A 12,988-nucleotide genomic window follows, 5' to 3' on the forward strand; every position below is an offset into this window, starting at 1 on the left:
ACAGTTGAAGACATTTTGGTCATAAAGGGAAAATTAAATTATTAATAATGGATTCTCTGTCTCCTACTGAGATATCTCGACATAGCAAGGCTACCAAATGGTTGGCTAGCAGTGTCACATGTGCCCAGACAACATTATCAACACATTCATTTCTTTTGAAATGGGCCCAAGGGGCCCTAGCACAAGTAAATTAAGGTGAAGAGTAAAACAAAACCAGGTCCAATAACAAAGCAGGAGGACAAGGCAACAGACAGTGGACGGAAACTGTATTCTATGACCATAGCAGTAAAATCTCTAAACAAGCAGACACACTGGGAGAAATTATTCGGGGTCACTGGGAGCAAGGAAATGGAACAGATGGAAACAGACTGGAATGTCTGTTCTATTTAAATGTTTATTTTTTTCCTAAGTCTGATGTATTACACAGAGTAACACGCTGATTCTCAGGAACCAAGTCTCAGCCACTGAACTGACTAACAGACTTGGCATCCATAAGAATCTATTAAATAAATATGTTTAGCATTGATTGAGAGCCCAGTTACTCAGAAAAATTGGGTCATTTTCTCCAAAGCCTGGCTAGTCTCTGCATTACTGGTACAAGAAAAATGGATTTCATGGTGCTAGACAAGGCTGCCACTTGGCTGCATTGATCTCTAAAGCTTCACCAACTTTTGTGAAGCAAAACATGCCTTTTGATGGATGTGAATGATCCTTCTGTGGTCAGCTGTGGAACTTATTAGGTCTTTTTCAGCTTTCTTCAGTTTTCACTTTAAATAGCAAAAAGTACCATGTTAACCTAGAGTAACAGCAGCTACTCACCCCCACTCCCAGGAAAGCCAAAAATAAGCCTGCACACTTCTTATTTCTGACAGAAAGGACAATTATAGAAATCTGCCTAACCGCACTTAATAAAATAGGCTAAACTTATGCCATTAAAAATCTTGTGAGAATTTCATTAGAATCATAGAAAAGCTCATCACAAACACACACACACACATGAAAATGCCAATACTTTCCTCTTCCACATATTTTACTACCTTGGGGAATAACAGATGGACTAATACAGGAGGCATATGTAAAATATTTATGAAAGGCAAAGTAATTGTGATGGTAAACTCATAAAACAGTAATTTCCTCTGCTATATTCAGCAGCATGTACAAAAATGAAAATATCTTTTACATAATAAAAAATGCACTGACAAAAGCTACAGATGAAACAGTAAAAGAAAAGCAGAAATATACAAGTCACAATCCCCTTTGATACACTAAAAAGTGTTTAGGAAAGAAATAAAACTGCAGTGTCTTGTGGGTTTTTTTGCTGTTGTTATTCCTTGCAAGAAGACCCTGAATTTGCACTATCTTCCTCTCGAATAGTTTAGACATTCTAACATAGGGTGTTCCCTTTAAAGTCCCTATGAAGCAGGTAGATCATTTCAGATTACTCTGTAACATTCCATGATGACATTCACATGGTATTTGGCAGAAGATTATGTGACACTAATAGTTTGAGAATTTTCCATGTGCCTACCTTTGCGGCCCATGTACTTCTTACCTACATGGTCAAAATATACCCGATTTTTAAGAACTTAGAATGCAGTGAACAAGCAGATCGTTAAGTGTACTCTTAAGATAGCATTCATCAAATTCCACAACAGCATGGGGAACACTGGAGTAGGTTTCTGATGCCATCTTTAGAAATGCAGGTAGAAAGGATTAGACAGGTTCAAGGAAGACAGCAAGGAGCTAACACACTAATCCCTGGCTATGCTAGACGTACCCCCATGACACATCATTCCTTTTCAATCTCTGAAAATGAAAAGCCTGCACAGAAATAATAAAACTTGATCCTGGAAAAGATGAAGAGCTTAGTCAAAATGTCAAAGGCAGTACTGCTATGGGATGCTCACAGCCCAGCCAGTTCTCTGTAAGCACAGTCGAGGCCACCGTGCGACTTGAGAAGGAGGAAGGCCAACTCGCTCCAAAACAAGGCCACTCACAAGCCTCACATTTGCTGTCATTTCTTCAGGATAATAAATTATTTCCCTGTTGAAATTTCCACTGGCTCCACCGTTTTTTGAAAGGCAACCATTCATACAATCATTCGAAAAAGTATTTATACAGTGTCTGATACACGACCAGCAAGATGAATAAAATAATGAAAAAGACAAGCAGAGCCCCAGCATACTTTCTAGTCAAGAGTGTAAGACTTAAGATGCTAAGGGGGAAAAAAGGCAAGGGAAAAATTCAGTTTCAAGACTGGGTAACGTGACAGAGAGTAACTGGTTAGTTACTTTAGACTAGATAGCTGGATGATAGCCTTTTCCAGAGGATAACATGTCACATGTGGATGACAAGAAGGAGCCAGATGTGTGATTAAGAGAAGGAATAATATTCCTGGTAGAAGGCTAGAAACTGAGAAACAGATATTCTGTATTAGAGAACAAAATCAAAAGGGGATGGGAGTCGGGGGAGGAGAGAATTAGATGAACTCAGAAAGCTAAGCAGGGTCTAAATCATGCTGAGATTTATAAACCAGAGTCAGGAGGACACAGAGAGGCCACGGGAGGTGCGTACGTGGGTGACTTGCATCTGCAAATACGCTGGCTGCTGCAGAGAAAATGCACCGCAGGGAAGCAAGGATGGACACAGATAGCCCAGTGGTGCGGCTGTTACAGCAGCCGAGACAGAGAATGCTGGCCTGGCCCAGGGCACTGGATTCAAACAGACAAGCAGCCGGAGGTGGAGACAGAGTTGACTGCACCTGATGATAGGTTTGACACGGGAGGAGAGAGAAAACAGGAAGGATGTGTAAAAGGGAGACTTCTGGTTTGGATAACTGGCCAGATGGTGAGACTGTTCACTGAGAAAAGGAAGGCTAAACAGGGACAGGTCAAGAAATCAAAATTATGTGTTGGCACTGGATTCTGAAATGTCTGTTAAACGGCCACATGGAGACGCCAGGTAGACAGGTGAACGCGAGGAAGCTGTAGAGAAACTACACGCGGAGTGGCCAGGAACACTCCCCTGGGTTTCCCGTGAACTGTGGCTTGAACTTCATTTCACCTTGTTCTTTCTCTTGCCTTATCTAGCTTTGATGAAGCAAGAATCAGATAAAGTATATGAAGAAGCTTTGCAAAGAATAAATTAATGCCCTCACATTTATAATTATTATCATGCATCACCTTCCATCAAATATTTATCTGGTACGGACTGTGTCTTTACCATGGAAGTTTCAGGAAATGTAGATTATGCCATCCCTGTCCTCCAGGATATTGTAGCTTCTTGTGGGCTCACATGGTAAAGAAAAGTGAGCCTCATTCTAAAAAGGGAACAATCTCCAAAAGAGTTAGCACATCACATGACTCCTCTGTAACCTTAGGCAGCCACACAGACTTGACTTTCTTACCCTCTCACACACCAAGACAAATAGCACAGAATTGAGAGGCCAGAGTTTCCCTAGCAGGGTGTCTGCTGACAGACTTCTAGTGCCCCAACTGTGGTGAATGATCCCACACTGGGTGCCACATAGTAGCAAATTTCACAATTAGCTTCTCCTTCATGTTTAAAGACATTCCTATGAAAACTGCAGTTTCATGCGGCAAGAATATTTCCACTGCGATAGTGAACATGAACACTTTAGCATGAAGTTAGTTTATTTGATTATTAACTGAGAGAGCTATGTCTTTAAAGAATGAGACAGCTGACTGGGCAACTTGACCTGGGCTGTGGTCAGGTAGCCGAGGAGATCAGCTCCTCTAGTGCAGAGTACACCAGATGGACAGACCAAGGACAGGACGTCAGCAGTTCCGAAAGGGAATGTGAGGCCATTGCTAACTGATTCTCTTGGCCATGTTCTTTCATCCCATGGAGGATGGGGATACTTGCTTTTGTTCTCATTCAGTAAGAGGAAAAAGTTTTCAGGGAGACATAAATATAACTTAGCTGTCTTTACATTTCTCACACACACAAAAAAATGTTCAAAACAAGTTCAGTTAGGAATTTCATCTAGGAAAATAATGACCATAAAAAGAATGAATACTTGTATCCATATTATACTCACACCCTGACACGGTCATCACTGTTGTCACTAATAGAAGCATCATTCCTTTGAAATGCCTTTCTTTCTGCAAACTATTATGAAATTGAAGTTCTTACAACTCAGCTCTCACTAGAATTTTCACTGAGGTTATCCACTTGAAGAATGAAAACACGTGAAACTATTCTCCAAGGCAGTGGGTTCACAGATGACTCTTGGGTCCACAGAGTCATCCTGTCCATAGAGAACAAAATTAAGGTATTGAAAATAATAACTTAACACTCTAAGTAAATTGCCATGAGTCTTCAATTTTATGCACCATATTTTAACCAGTTTGGAGATTACCAAAGTTAATTTTAAACCCACAAGTGACTTCTTTCAACAGTGATTATGCTTATCAACTCTCTCCAAGAGGTATGACATTAGTGGAGGTAAGATCCAGGATACACACTAATTTTGTGCAGAGCATGTTTTGAAACTTGACCTGCTGCAGCATTAAATCACCTAGCATTTTCTAAAGCCAAGTTAAAATGAGTTTTCCACTGAATTTTAACTAGTATCTAGGATTATCCATGCCAGTAGCTCTATGGCCCCCTTGACTAATGCAGCATTTTCTGTCCTGTTTTCCAGCCTCTGCCAGCACATACATGCCGACGGTGTGCAACGGCCGGGAAGTCCTCGACTCCACCACCTCATCTCTGTGATTGTGAATTGCAGTTCAGTTGTCGTGTTTTTAGGATATTAGATGAAAGTGCTCATGTGCAGCTCCAGAATGTGGAAACAGCAAACGAATACCCCTAGTACCTTTTTTTAGAAACAGTACAATAAATTATTTTTAAGGACTGTACAGTATATAGTGATGTGCTAGAACTTTTTAGACTGATTTTAGTGATTATTAATGATTCCTTAGAACCTGGAAATAACCCATTGTTTACAGAGCTGAGCACTGGTGACAGGGTCTGACAGGGTCAGTCTATTAGAAAATATGGTGGCAATATTAGATAACTTTTTTTCCTATGAAGTTTTTTGTAGGCCCTTGTTGTAACTAACTTAGGATGAGTTTCTATGTTGTATATTAAAGTTACATTATGTGTAACAGATTGTTTTTCTCAGCACAAAATCAAAAGCATCTGTATTAATGTAAAGATACTGAGAATAAAACCTTCAAGGTTTTCCAGCATGGTGGATAATGGCCTTGTTCTTATTTAACCACTCCAGGTAATTTGAATATGTTGATTTAGACCATTTCTATTTTATTGTTGGAGGAAATTATCTAACTATGCTTCTCTTTACATCTGTTAATAGATACACTGAACACAAGTTTTACCCTGTAAGAGAACTGTAAGCATGTCTAGACTTCTTTGCAGATCTTTGCAGATCACATGATCAGAATTTGACTGATGACACCATAAATATCAGGTTATTACTGTGGCCAGACAATAATACCCTTATTGGTTTCTTTAAGCCATATCTGCAAGGCAGCCCTGAATTTGCCCAAATAGGTCTCTGAGGTGAGGAGAGAGTTCTTCCATTCCTATAGTCCTCTGAATACCAAAACTGACCTGTCAGGGAAGGTTTGATGGCTCTCATTTCCCAAAACCACCTAAATTTCTAGCAAGGAGCCTGGAAAAGCATCTTGTTATTCCATTGGAAAATCACGCTGGTGGTTCACAGCTGAATGAGGCAATGAAAATGCAGGATATCTTCTTTTCCAAAGTCCCAAGAACAATGTTTAGGAGCACATAGACTTGTCACTAAACTTGAATATTTTACTAACCTAAATAAAGGAGCACACAGGAAAAGCACGGATAAGCTAAAATGGGGTCATTCTTACCAGTACTGTCCTATTTCTCCTGATAAGTCCTTGCGTCACGAATCATTTATTAATGTAGAGAAATCACTGAGAATCTAACTATCTGCTAGGTCCTGCACCGGATACCACGGACAGAGCATGTATTTTTTTCCTGTAACTAATCTGACGACTTAACATGTCTTAAGTCAGTGACTTAAGACAACAAAAATTGACTCTGTGCAGCTGCACCTTCTTAGCTATAGGGGAGGATCCATCCCATGCCTCTTCTAGTTTCTGGTGGTGGTCAGCTTCTTGACATCATATCGCTCCAATCTCTGCGACCGTCTTCATGTCACATTCTCCTCTGTGTGTCTCTTCTGAGGACACTTGTCATTGGATTTAGGGCACACCTGGATAATGCAGGATGATCTTACCTCAAGATCCTTAATTGCATCTGCTAAGGCCCTTGTTTGAAATGAAATAACATTAGGATGTGTAACTCGTAGGGGGCCATGCTTCAACTCATGACAGGGAAGAAGAGGATTAACATGTACTTGCCTTTAAGAAGCATCAAGACTGGAAAACATGCTAATAAGGAGACTGCCACTGAGGGAGACAGTGAGAAGGCTATGAGGGACCCACAGGCTGAATAACCAGGGCCTGGATAATCAAGACTGATAGTATTTTTAAAATATCCAGAAATAACGAGTAGGTACATAAAAGCCAATATGACTGGCCTGAAGGAAATAAACTGAGGAGTCCTATGTTAGCAATTCTCTACTTCCTTCTAGATGTCTTTGAATCAGCACCCTCATCAATGTGCCCAAAACTCAGCAGATGCTCAAAGACAACAGTGCAAACAGTCTCTAAATTCTCAGCTTCAAAGAACATGGATGGGAGGGGGTGGGTGTGGCAGATTGGGTAACAGTAGTTGTCAAAAAAGACAATAGATGTCAAAAAAGAACTCTGTTGTGACTGAAACTGGCAGGAGTGCTAGATAGATGTGCTCAGAATGAGTATCTGCTCAAAATCAAGGCCGAGGCAAGGCTGATGGCAGAGAAAATAAACTCAGTCCGCTGATGGGATTTGACAGGCCAAGGAAGGCAATATCAGGTGGGTTGTTCAGAGACACTGCTGATGCCCAAAACAATCAAACTGATTGTGGATCTTCTTAAACAAGACAGTTAGGTTGTGGGTGAATCCCGAGTGGGTGTTTCTGAGGATCGGGTTTTGATCTGTGGTCACTGTATTTCACTCCCTGTCTTTACACTGAAAGTGCATTCACTGACCGCTCTCATCATCTTTTTCTTCCCTGCCATGAACCGTGTTTCCTACTCAAAGGCACACACCCTAACATGTGATCCCTAGAAGTAATTTATTGAAGAGCATTCAGCATATGTGTGGAAAATAGCAACTATAAAATCTTTTTTACATGAGCCATTTCAAAGCAATAGGTGTGGGACTGATTTTTCTTTAACTCCAGTAACAACATTTCATTCTCTCAGAATATAAAACTTGCTGAGCTGATCCATCTTTGCAAAAATGTCCTGAATGCAAGGAACTCAAGCAGAATGATGTATCCAACTCATAAAAAAACATGCCGGAGCCTCATGATATGGTTGATTTTTGTTGGATTCCTGAGTGTTCACAGCTTTTGAAATTCTCTGTGTCCTCTTCTAGTTTAAATACTAATATTCACTTGCCCACTCAGGTTTCTCACAGTAGCATAAAAAAGTCCCATTTTCAAACTGTGAGGCAAGCTGGTTTGAAGACCACATAGAGGACAAATTAAGAGAGTGGCTGAAAAGGAGGTAATTGACCCAGTGTACCTTTGCAGACTTCAACCCCGCAGTTCCTCTCAACTAGCCCCCTGCTTTATCCATGTATCCACCATGAGAGTTTGGGGTGTCAGAGCTCTATAGCAAAAGGCCACAGAGAAGCAAAAATAAAGTGAGGTGCCAGGAAGATGGAACATCAGTATGGATTAAAACCTCCACAGCCCTAATAAGGCCCAAACCCATGAATAACGCAATTATCACTCCTGCTCTGTGAAAGAAAGTTTAGATTTGCATAATCCCCACTGGTTGGACTTATTAGTTTAACCAAAGCAATGGTAATTTGAAATCTGTTGATGGCTTGGATGGAAACCCTTAGATGGCTAGCTAAGATAAAAGGAATATTACTCCCTTCAAAACCAAATTTACCAATATCCACAAGCTGTTTTATACAGTATTCTTCATCCAGGAGTCTTTAATAAGATTAGGAAAATTCCAGCAAATAAAAAGCCTAACTGGGATGTCTTGCTCAAGGCAATTGGAGATCTGTTTCTTGAACCACCAATCATTAAAATAATCCTAAGTGTCCTTTGCAGTTCAGTCAGTCTTAAAATAGGATTTGGTAAATATGTGTGGACTGAGGTGCACATGGCCTGAATACATGCAATGGATGCTCCAGTGCTGCCAGGGAACCCTATCCAGCACCAGAGCTCAAGAATCTAGGCTGAAACTACTTTTATGCATCAATATATGTTACTTCCAAATAGTTAATTGAAAGAAATCTGTCAAAGAGATTGAATATTATCTCCAAATCTAGTTACCTCAGCAACAAATGTTATAGAAATCACAATGAGAAAAGACTTTTAAATCAATCTTACTGGTTGATTTTGAACCAATTCACTTGTTTTATTTTATCATTTCCTAATCAATATCCACAATCAAGTCCTAGAACTATAAAAGGAACTCAGAAGAGTATCTGGCTTTGTCTTTGGTGAGTGATTAAGTCACCAAGGGAAAGTAATGGGCTTTTTTTTCTTGATCCTCTCTAGAGACTTGAGAAACCTTGAAGGTGTAAACTCCTAAAGGGCAAAGAATCTGTGCAAAAAGATTATTCCAAATAGTTTTGCTTGTGGGTTGTAGTGATGGAAAACAGTGGTCAGCAAGCCACAGCCCACAGGTCAAATCCTAGCCTAGCATCTGTTTTTATAAAATCTGTGAGCTAAGAATGCTTCTACATTTTTAAATAGTTGGAGGGAAAATACCAAAAGTAATATTTCATGACAAATAAAATTGAACTCAAATTTCCATGTACATCAAGTTTTATCAGGATGTAGCCATACCCATTTGCGTATAGACTATCTGTGGCTGCTTTCATGTTACAATGGCAGAGCTGAAACAGAGACCACACGACCCGAAAAGCTGAAAACACTACCTGACCCTTTACAGAAAAAGGCTGCTGACTTCTAATCTAGACAACTGCAATAGTAATATCCCTTAATAGCAACTGTAATAGTAGTATCAATTAATTTTCAATTATTTGTCCCCATCTTTTACTTCATTTATGATTCTAAAATGAACTCATCAATCAGCCCAGCTAGCTCAGTTGGTAGAGCATGAGACTCTTAAAATGAACTCATCTAAAAACATTAAACCGAAATAAAATTCAGCAAAAGTGTAATCTCTGGCCATTTACTGTGAAGGTGAACTCCATTTTAGTGTCCAAAGAATAAGTCAAGTGTTGGTATTTTTTTAGGTTTTTTTTTAGGTTTATCCTCCTTCAGTCCTTTTTTAAGAGCAATCTTTATTTAGAACTTGATCATGTAAACCTTAGATAATGTTCATGGTCACTAGGAAATAGATGTGAGGATATGTAAATCCTCTGAAGAAGTTCTACTCTACCTATCTTTAGTATAAAAAGGTAAATGTGAGCAATACACTGCCAATAAAATCAACTTCCCACCCCAGCTCTCAGGAAATTTGCATTCATGAGGAAGAGAGAAATGATCTGCATATTAGCCTCCCGTCAGGAATGACCACGAGTCACAAGAAGTAGCTGTACTGACAGATGTCAGATGACAGTTCACCAGATTTGTCTTGAACTACCCCAGAGGGTAAATGACTAGACACAGGTAATCCTTCCACATAACCATTTAAGTCACCTTTTCTCTCCTTGGGAAGAAAATAATGACAAAAATCTACACAAAAATACTATGAAACATTTTTAATCCTGAAAAGGACTTGATTACTAGTGATCAAAGAGGGGAAAAGTCAATAAGAACAAAGTTCAATCCTTTAAATCAAGTGAATACAAATCAAATTGCTCAACATTGTTAAATGGCATGATATAATTTATCCATGGAAGATATGGTCTCATTCAGTGGAAAACTGATTTAAATATGTTTTGACAGAGTGCTAAGAGATTTTATAGGTGATAGCTGACTTAATGAAGTATTTAAGGCTTCACAACTGCCTTTTAGAAAAATAATAAATAACTTGTTCTTCCACCACTTAGAGGGGCAAAGATGTAACAAATGTCAATTAAAAGTCAGAAACGTGATTAATTTATTTTTGCCTTTCAACATTACACTAAGCTTTGCAAAGGTAAGACTTTAGTAAGTTTTATAGCCAGAATTCGTCTGAATATCTTCCTCATAATATTCCTTCTGTCATACTTCTTCGGTGGTTGAAATAAAATGACAATCCACTGGGATCCAAATGAAAAAGTCAGCTCTTTCCAAAGATGGGACTGAGCTGCCAAAATCTATTTAATATCTAAAATAAGAAATAAAATAAATAAAATTTTCAATACCAACTGTATTTTCTGAGAGTTCATTAAAATTTAAGGCATTTTTGACATGTCAGAGATTTTAGTCCAGTGACAAGAGAAGAAAGACGCTATCTGCGAGCAAATCCCAATTATCTCTATGGCTTGGAACATACATGCTGAACACAGCAAAGATGAAGACAGAGGTGGCAGGTGGCCGTGTGGAAACTTCTTGACTCTGTCCAATCTGTATAACTTTGCCAGGGCTCCTCTGAAAGGGTGCATTTCAAGTGTATTTTTACTCTTTTGCTTAATTTTTGAACAAAATGGGGAATGGCTCACCAGCAGTGATGGCAGGATAAAAATGAGCAATGCCAAAATAATTTCCTAATTATAATAAAATGTAAGAAATTAAATGTAGAAAAGGTTTATGTAGAGCAATGTCCTCTGCAAATTCCACAAAAAACAACAAAACAAAGCCCACCTCACCTATACTCATGAATCCAACAGTAGTGACTTACACAAGACAAACATTCATTCAACAATAACAGAATGGTCCACTGTTTTACCCACCAGTGAAATAAATTCAATTATTTATTTTTCCTTCATTGCCCACAAAACTAAGGATGACCTGCTGAATCAAAAATTACAAGGTGTACCTCATTGACAGACTGGGGGCAAAACATTTAATAAACTTGTCCCTATGCCCTACCTCACTGGCCAATTACCAGTCTTTTTAAAACTCTGGATTGAAACCTATAAAGATCACTGTTTATTGAAAACAAACAAGATCACCTTAGATTATAAATGGTAAGGAAACTCCCCTCTTTCCGAGCTTTAAAACAAGTTTGACACAAAATTGGTCATACCCAGCTTCATTCAAACTTCTTTCAACAAATATTCAATTCCTGCTAATATCAGTATAACCTGTCCATCAGAGAAAATACCACAATTATCTGGATCATTTTTGAATAAGAACAATACTTATTTCATAGCTGCTTATGGTACAACAACATTCTTATTTTGAATACAGATATATGCAATTTTCTAAAATTGAATTTCTAAGTAACTTTAAAAGAAAACCTCCATGGAAGTAATAATCCTTACAGTCTAGCATATAACCTTTGATGCTTGACATAGGGCAAATGTACCCACTGCCATTTTCTGGAGGCCATAAATTACCCCGTACCTCTGTACAGTTCTCTGTACTTATACACAAACCATCCCACTTTTTTCTCATGATTTTGCAAGTGATTTGCTAAAAAAAAAAAACTTTCCTATTCATTCTAAATTATACTTCAAGTATTACATAAATTGTTTCAAGCCATTTGACTTTTGTGATAGTGTCAGCTTGTTTTTATTAGGGGAAAATCTAAGTTTCTCTTTGCCTTTTTATTTTTTTTTAAGAATCCCATTTCTTAAAAAGCCCTTCTTACCAGTTCCAACAAGGATGGAATTTCAAAGGCGATTGTAAGTTTAGATAACCCAAGCACATGCTGACTCTTCATTAAGAATTACTGCTTACTTAGGCTCCTGAAATCAAGAATGATACCCTATGGAAAAATGAAAAATCTATTGTCTTTCTTTGTTCATCATTTTTAATAGAAAACATGTTTAAAGGTTGGTCAGGAAAATAAATAATGGGAAAAATAACTGTACCTTAAAAAATTTTTCAAATCTTCCCCAAAATATAAACAAAAAAAAAGACATACATGGGATCACAATGCATATGCTCACATTAGCCCTCCAAACACACTTTTTATATAGAATTTATAAAGAGGAAAAATTACCCATTAATTATATGGCATGCATCAGCAGTGCACTGGTGGGCTTAACCTTGGTTTTGAGTTATGTGTATATACAGACAAATCTCTTCCTGAGTTGAGCTTCATCTTCAGTTGAGACTCAAACCATTTGCTTTCTTATTTTTGGCAAGACACTTGACCATGTGATAAGGCAATCTAACATTTCACCCTCCTTCCCTTCTCAGTGGCATGGCCCTCCTCTGTAACAGCGCCAATGTGCTGGATACGAGGACAGGCTCTAAACTATGGTTCTGTAAAAGTAGAGAATGGGTTTCTTTGTTCATTAGTCTGACAGCTACAGCACTGTCTTTTCATATATTTGGAGATCTTGAGGATTTCAGTTGAACAGATTCAAAATGGTCTTCTTTTTCCTATGGGGGGAAAATATAAAGAAAAAAATCAACTCATTAAAATTACAGTAAGATTTTAGGATCTTACCTACCCAGAAATAAGTTCTGAAATCAGGTCAATGAATACACTAGCCACTCATAATTGGGATTTTACATTTAAAGGGGAGGGTAGTACATGTAAAACAGATGGCATGCCTACCCCAAAGACACACAATCCAAAATAGAAGCAAACACATGACTGTAATATATACCAAAAGATACAGCTGTGATACTTATGAAGAAATTCACTGAGACCCTTCCAAGAAGGACATCTGATCTGAGTGCTGAAATAGCTGACTTATCCATGTAAACTGTAGATAGTAAACTAAATATTCTCAAGATAACATAGGGTAAATAATAAGAAAAAGGAGAGCAGAAATAAAGAGAACACAATTAAAACATAAGATCATTTGGGTCACTGATAAGT

At 38.3% G+C, this 12,988-nt stretch overlaps 2 protein-coding genes across 6 annotated transcripts in view; one reads left to right on the top strand and one right to left on the bottom strand.

Moving 5' to 3' along the window:
* Window positions 1-5,216, top strand: part of GRM3 (glutamate metabotropic receptor 3) — a 227,732-nt gene extending 222,516 nt beyond the window's left edge. For both annotated transcript variants that reach the window (XM_020903082.2, XM_070470043.1), the window contains exon 6: window positions 4,667-5,216. In XM_020903082.2, coding sequence (XP_020758741.2) covers window positions 4,667-4,740 — 74 coding nt within the window. In that variant the 3' untranslated portion in view covers window positions 4,741-5,216. The remainder of the gene's footprint in view (window positions 1-4,666) is intronic.
* A 4,932-nt stretch (window positions 5,217-10,148) lies between these two features.
* The window catches only part of ELAPOR2 (endosome-lysosome associated apoptosis and autophagy regulator family member 2), a 210,808-nt gene continuing 207,968 nt past the window's right edge, over window positions 10,149-12,988 (bottom strand). For all 4 annotated transcript variants that reach the window (XM_070470051.1, XM_070470065.1, XM_070470059.1 and 1 more), the window contains one exon: window positions 10,149-12,543. In XM_070470051.1, coding sequence (XP_070326152.1) covers window positions 12,484-12,543 — 60 coding nt within the window. In that variant the 3' untranslated portion in view covers window positions 10,149-12,483. The remainder of the gene's footprint in view (window positions 12,544-12,988) is intronic.

Source organism: Odocoileus virginianus, chromosome 1, assembly GCF_023699985.2.
Source record: "Odocoileus virginianus isolate 20LAN1187 ecotype Illinois chromosome 1, Ovbor_1.2, whole genome shotgun sequence".
NCBI classification, from domain to species: Eukaryota; Metazoa; Chordata; class Mammalia; order Artiodactyla; family Cervidae; genus Odocoileus; species Odocoileus virginianus.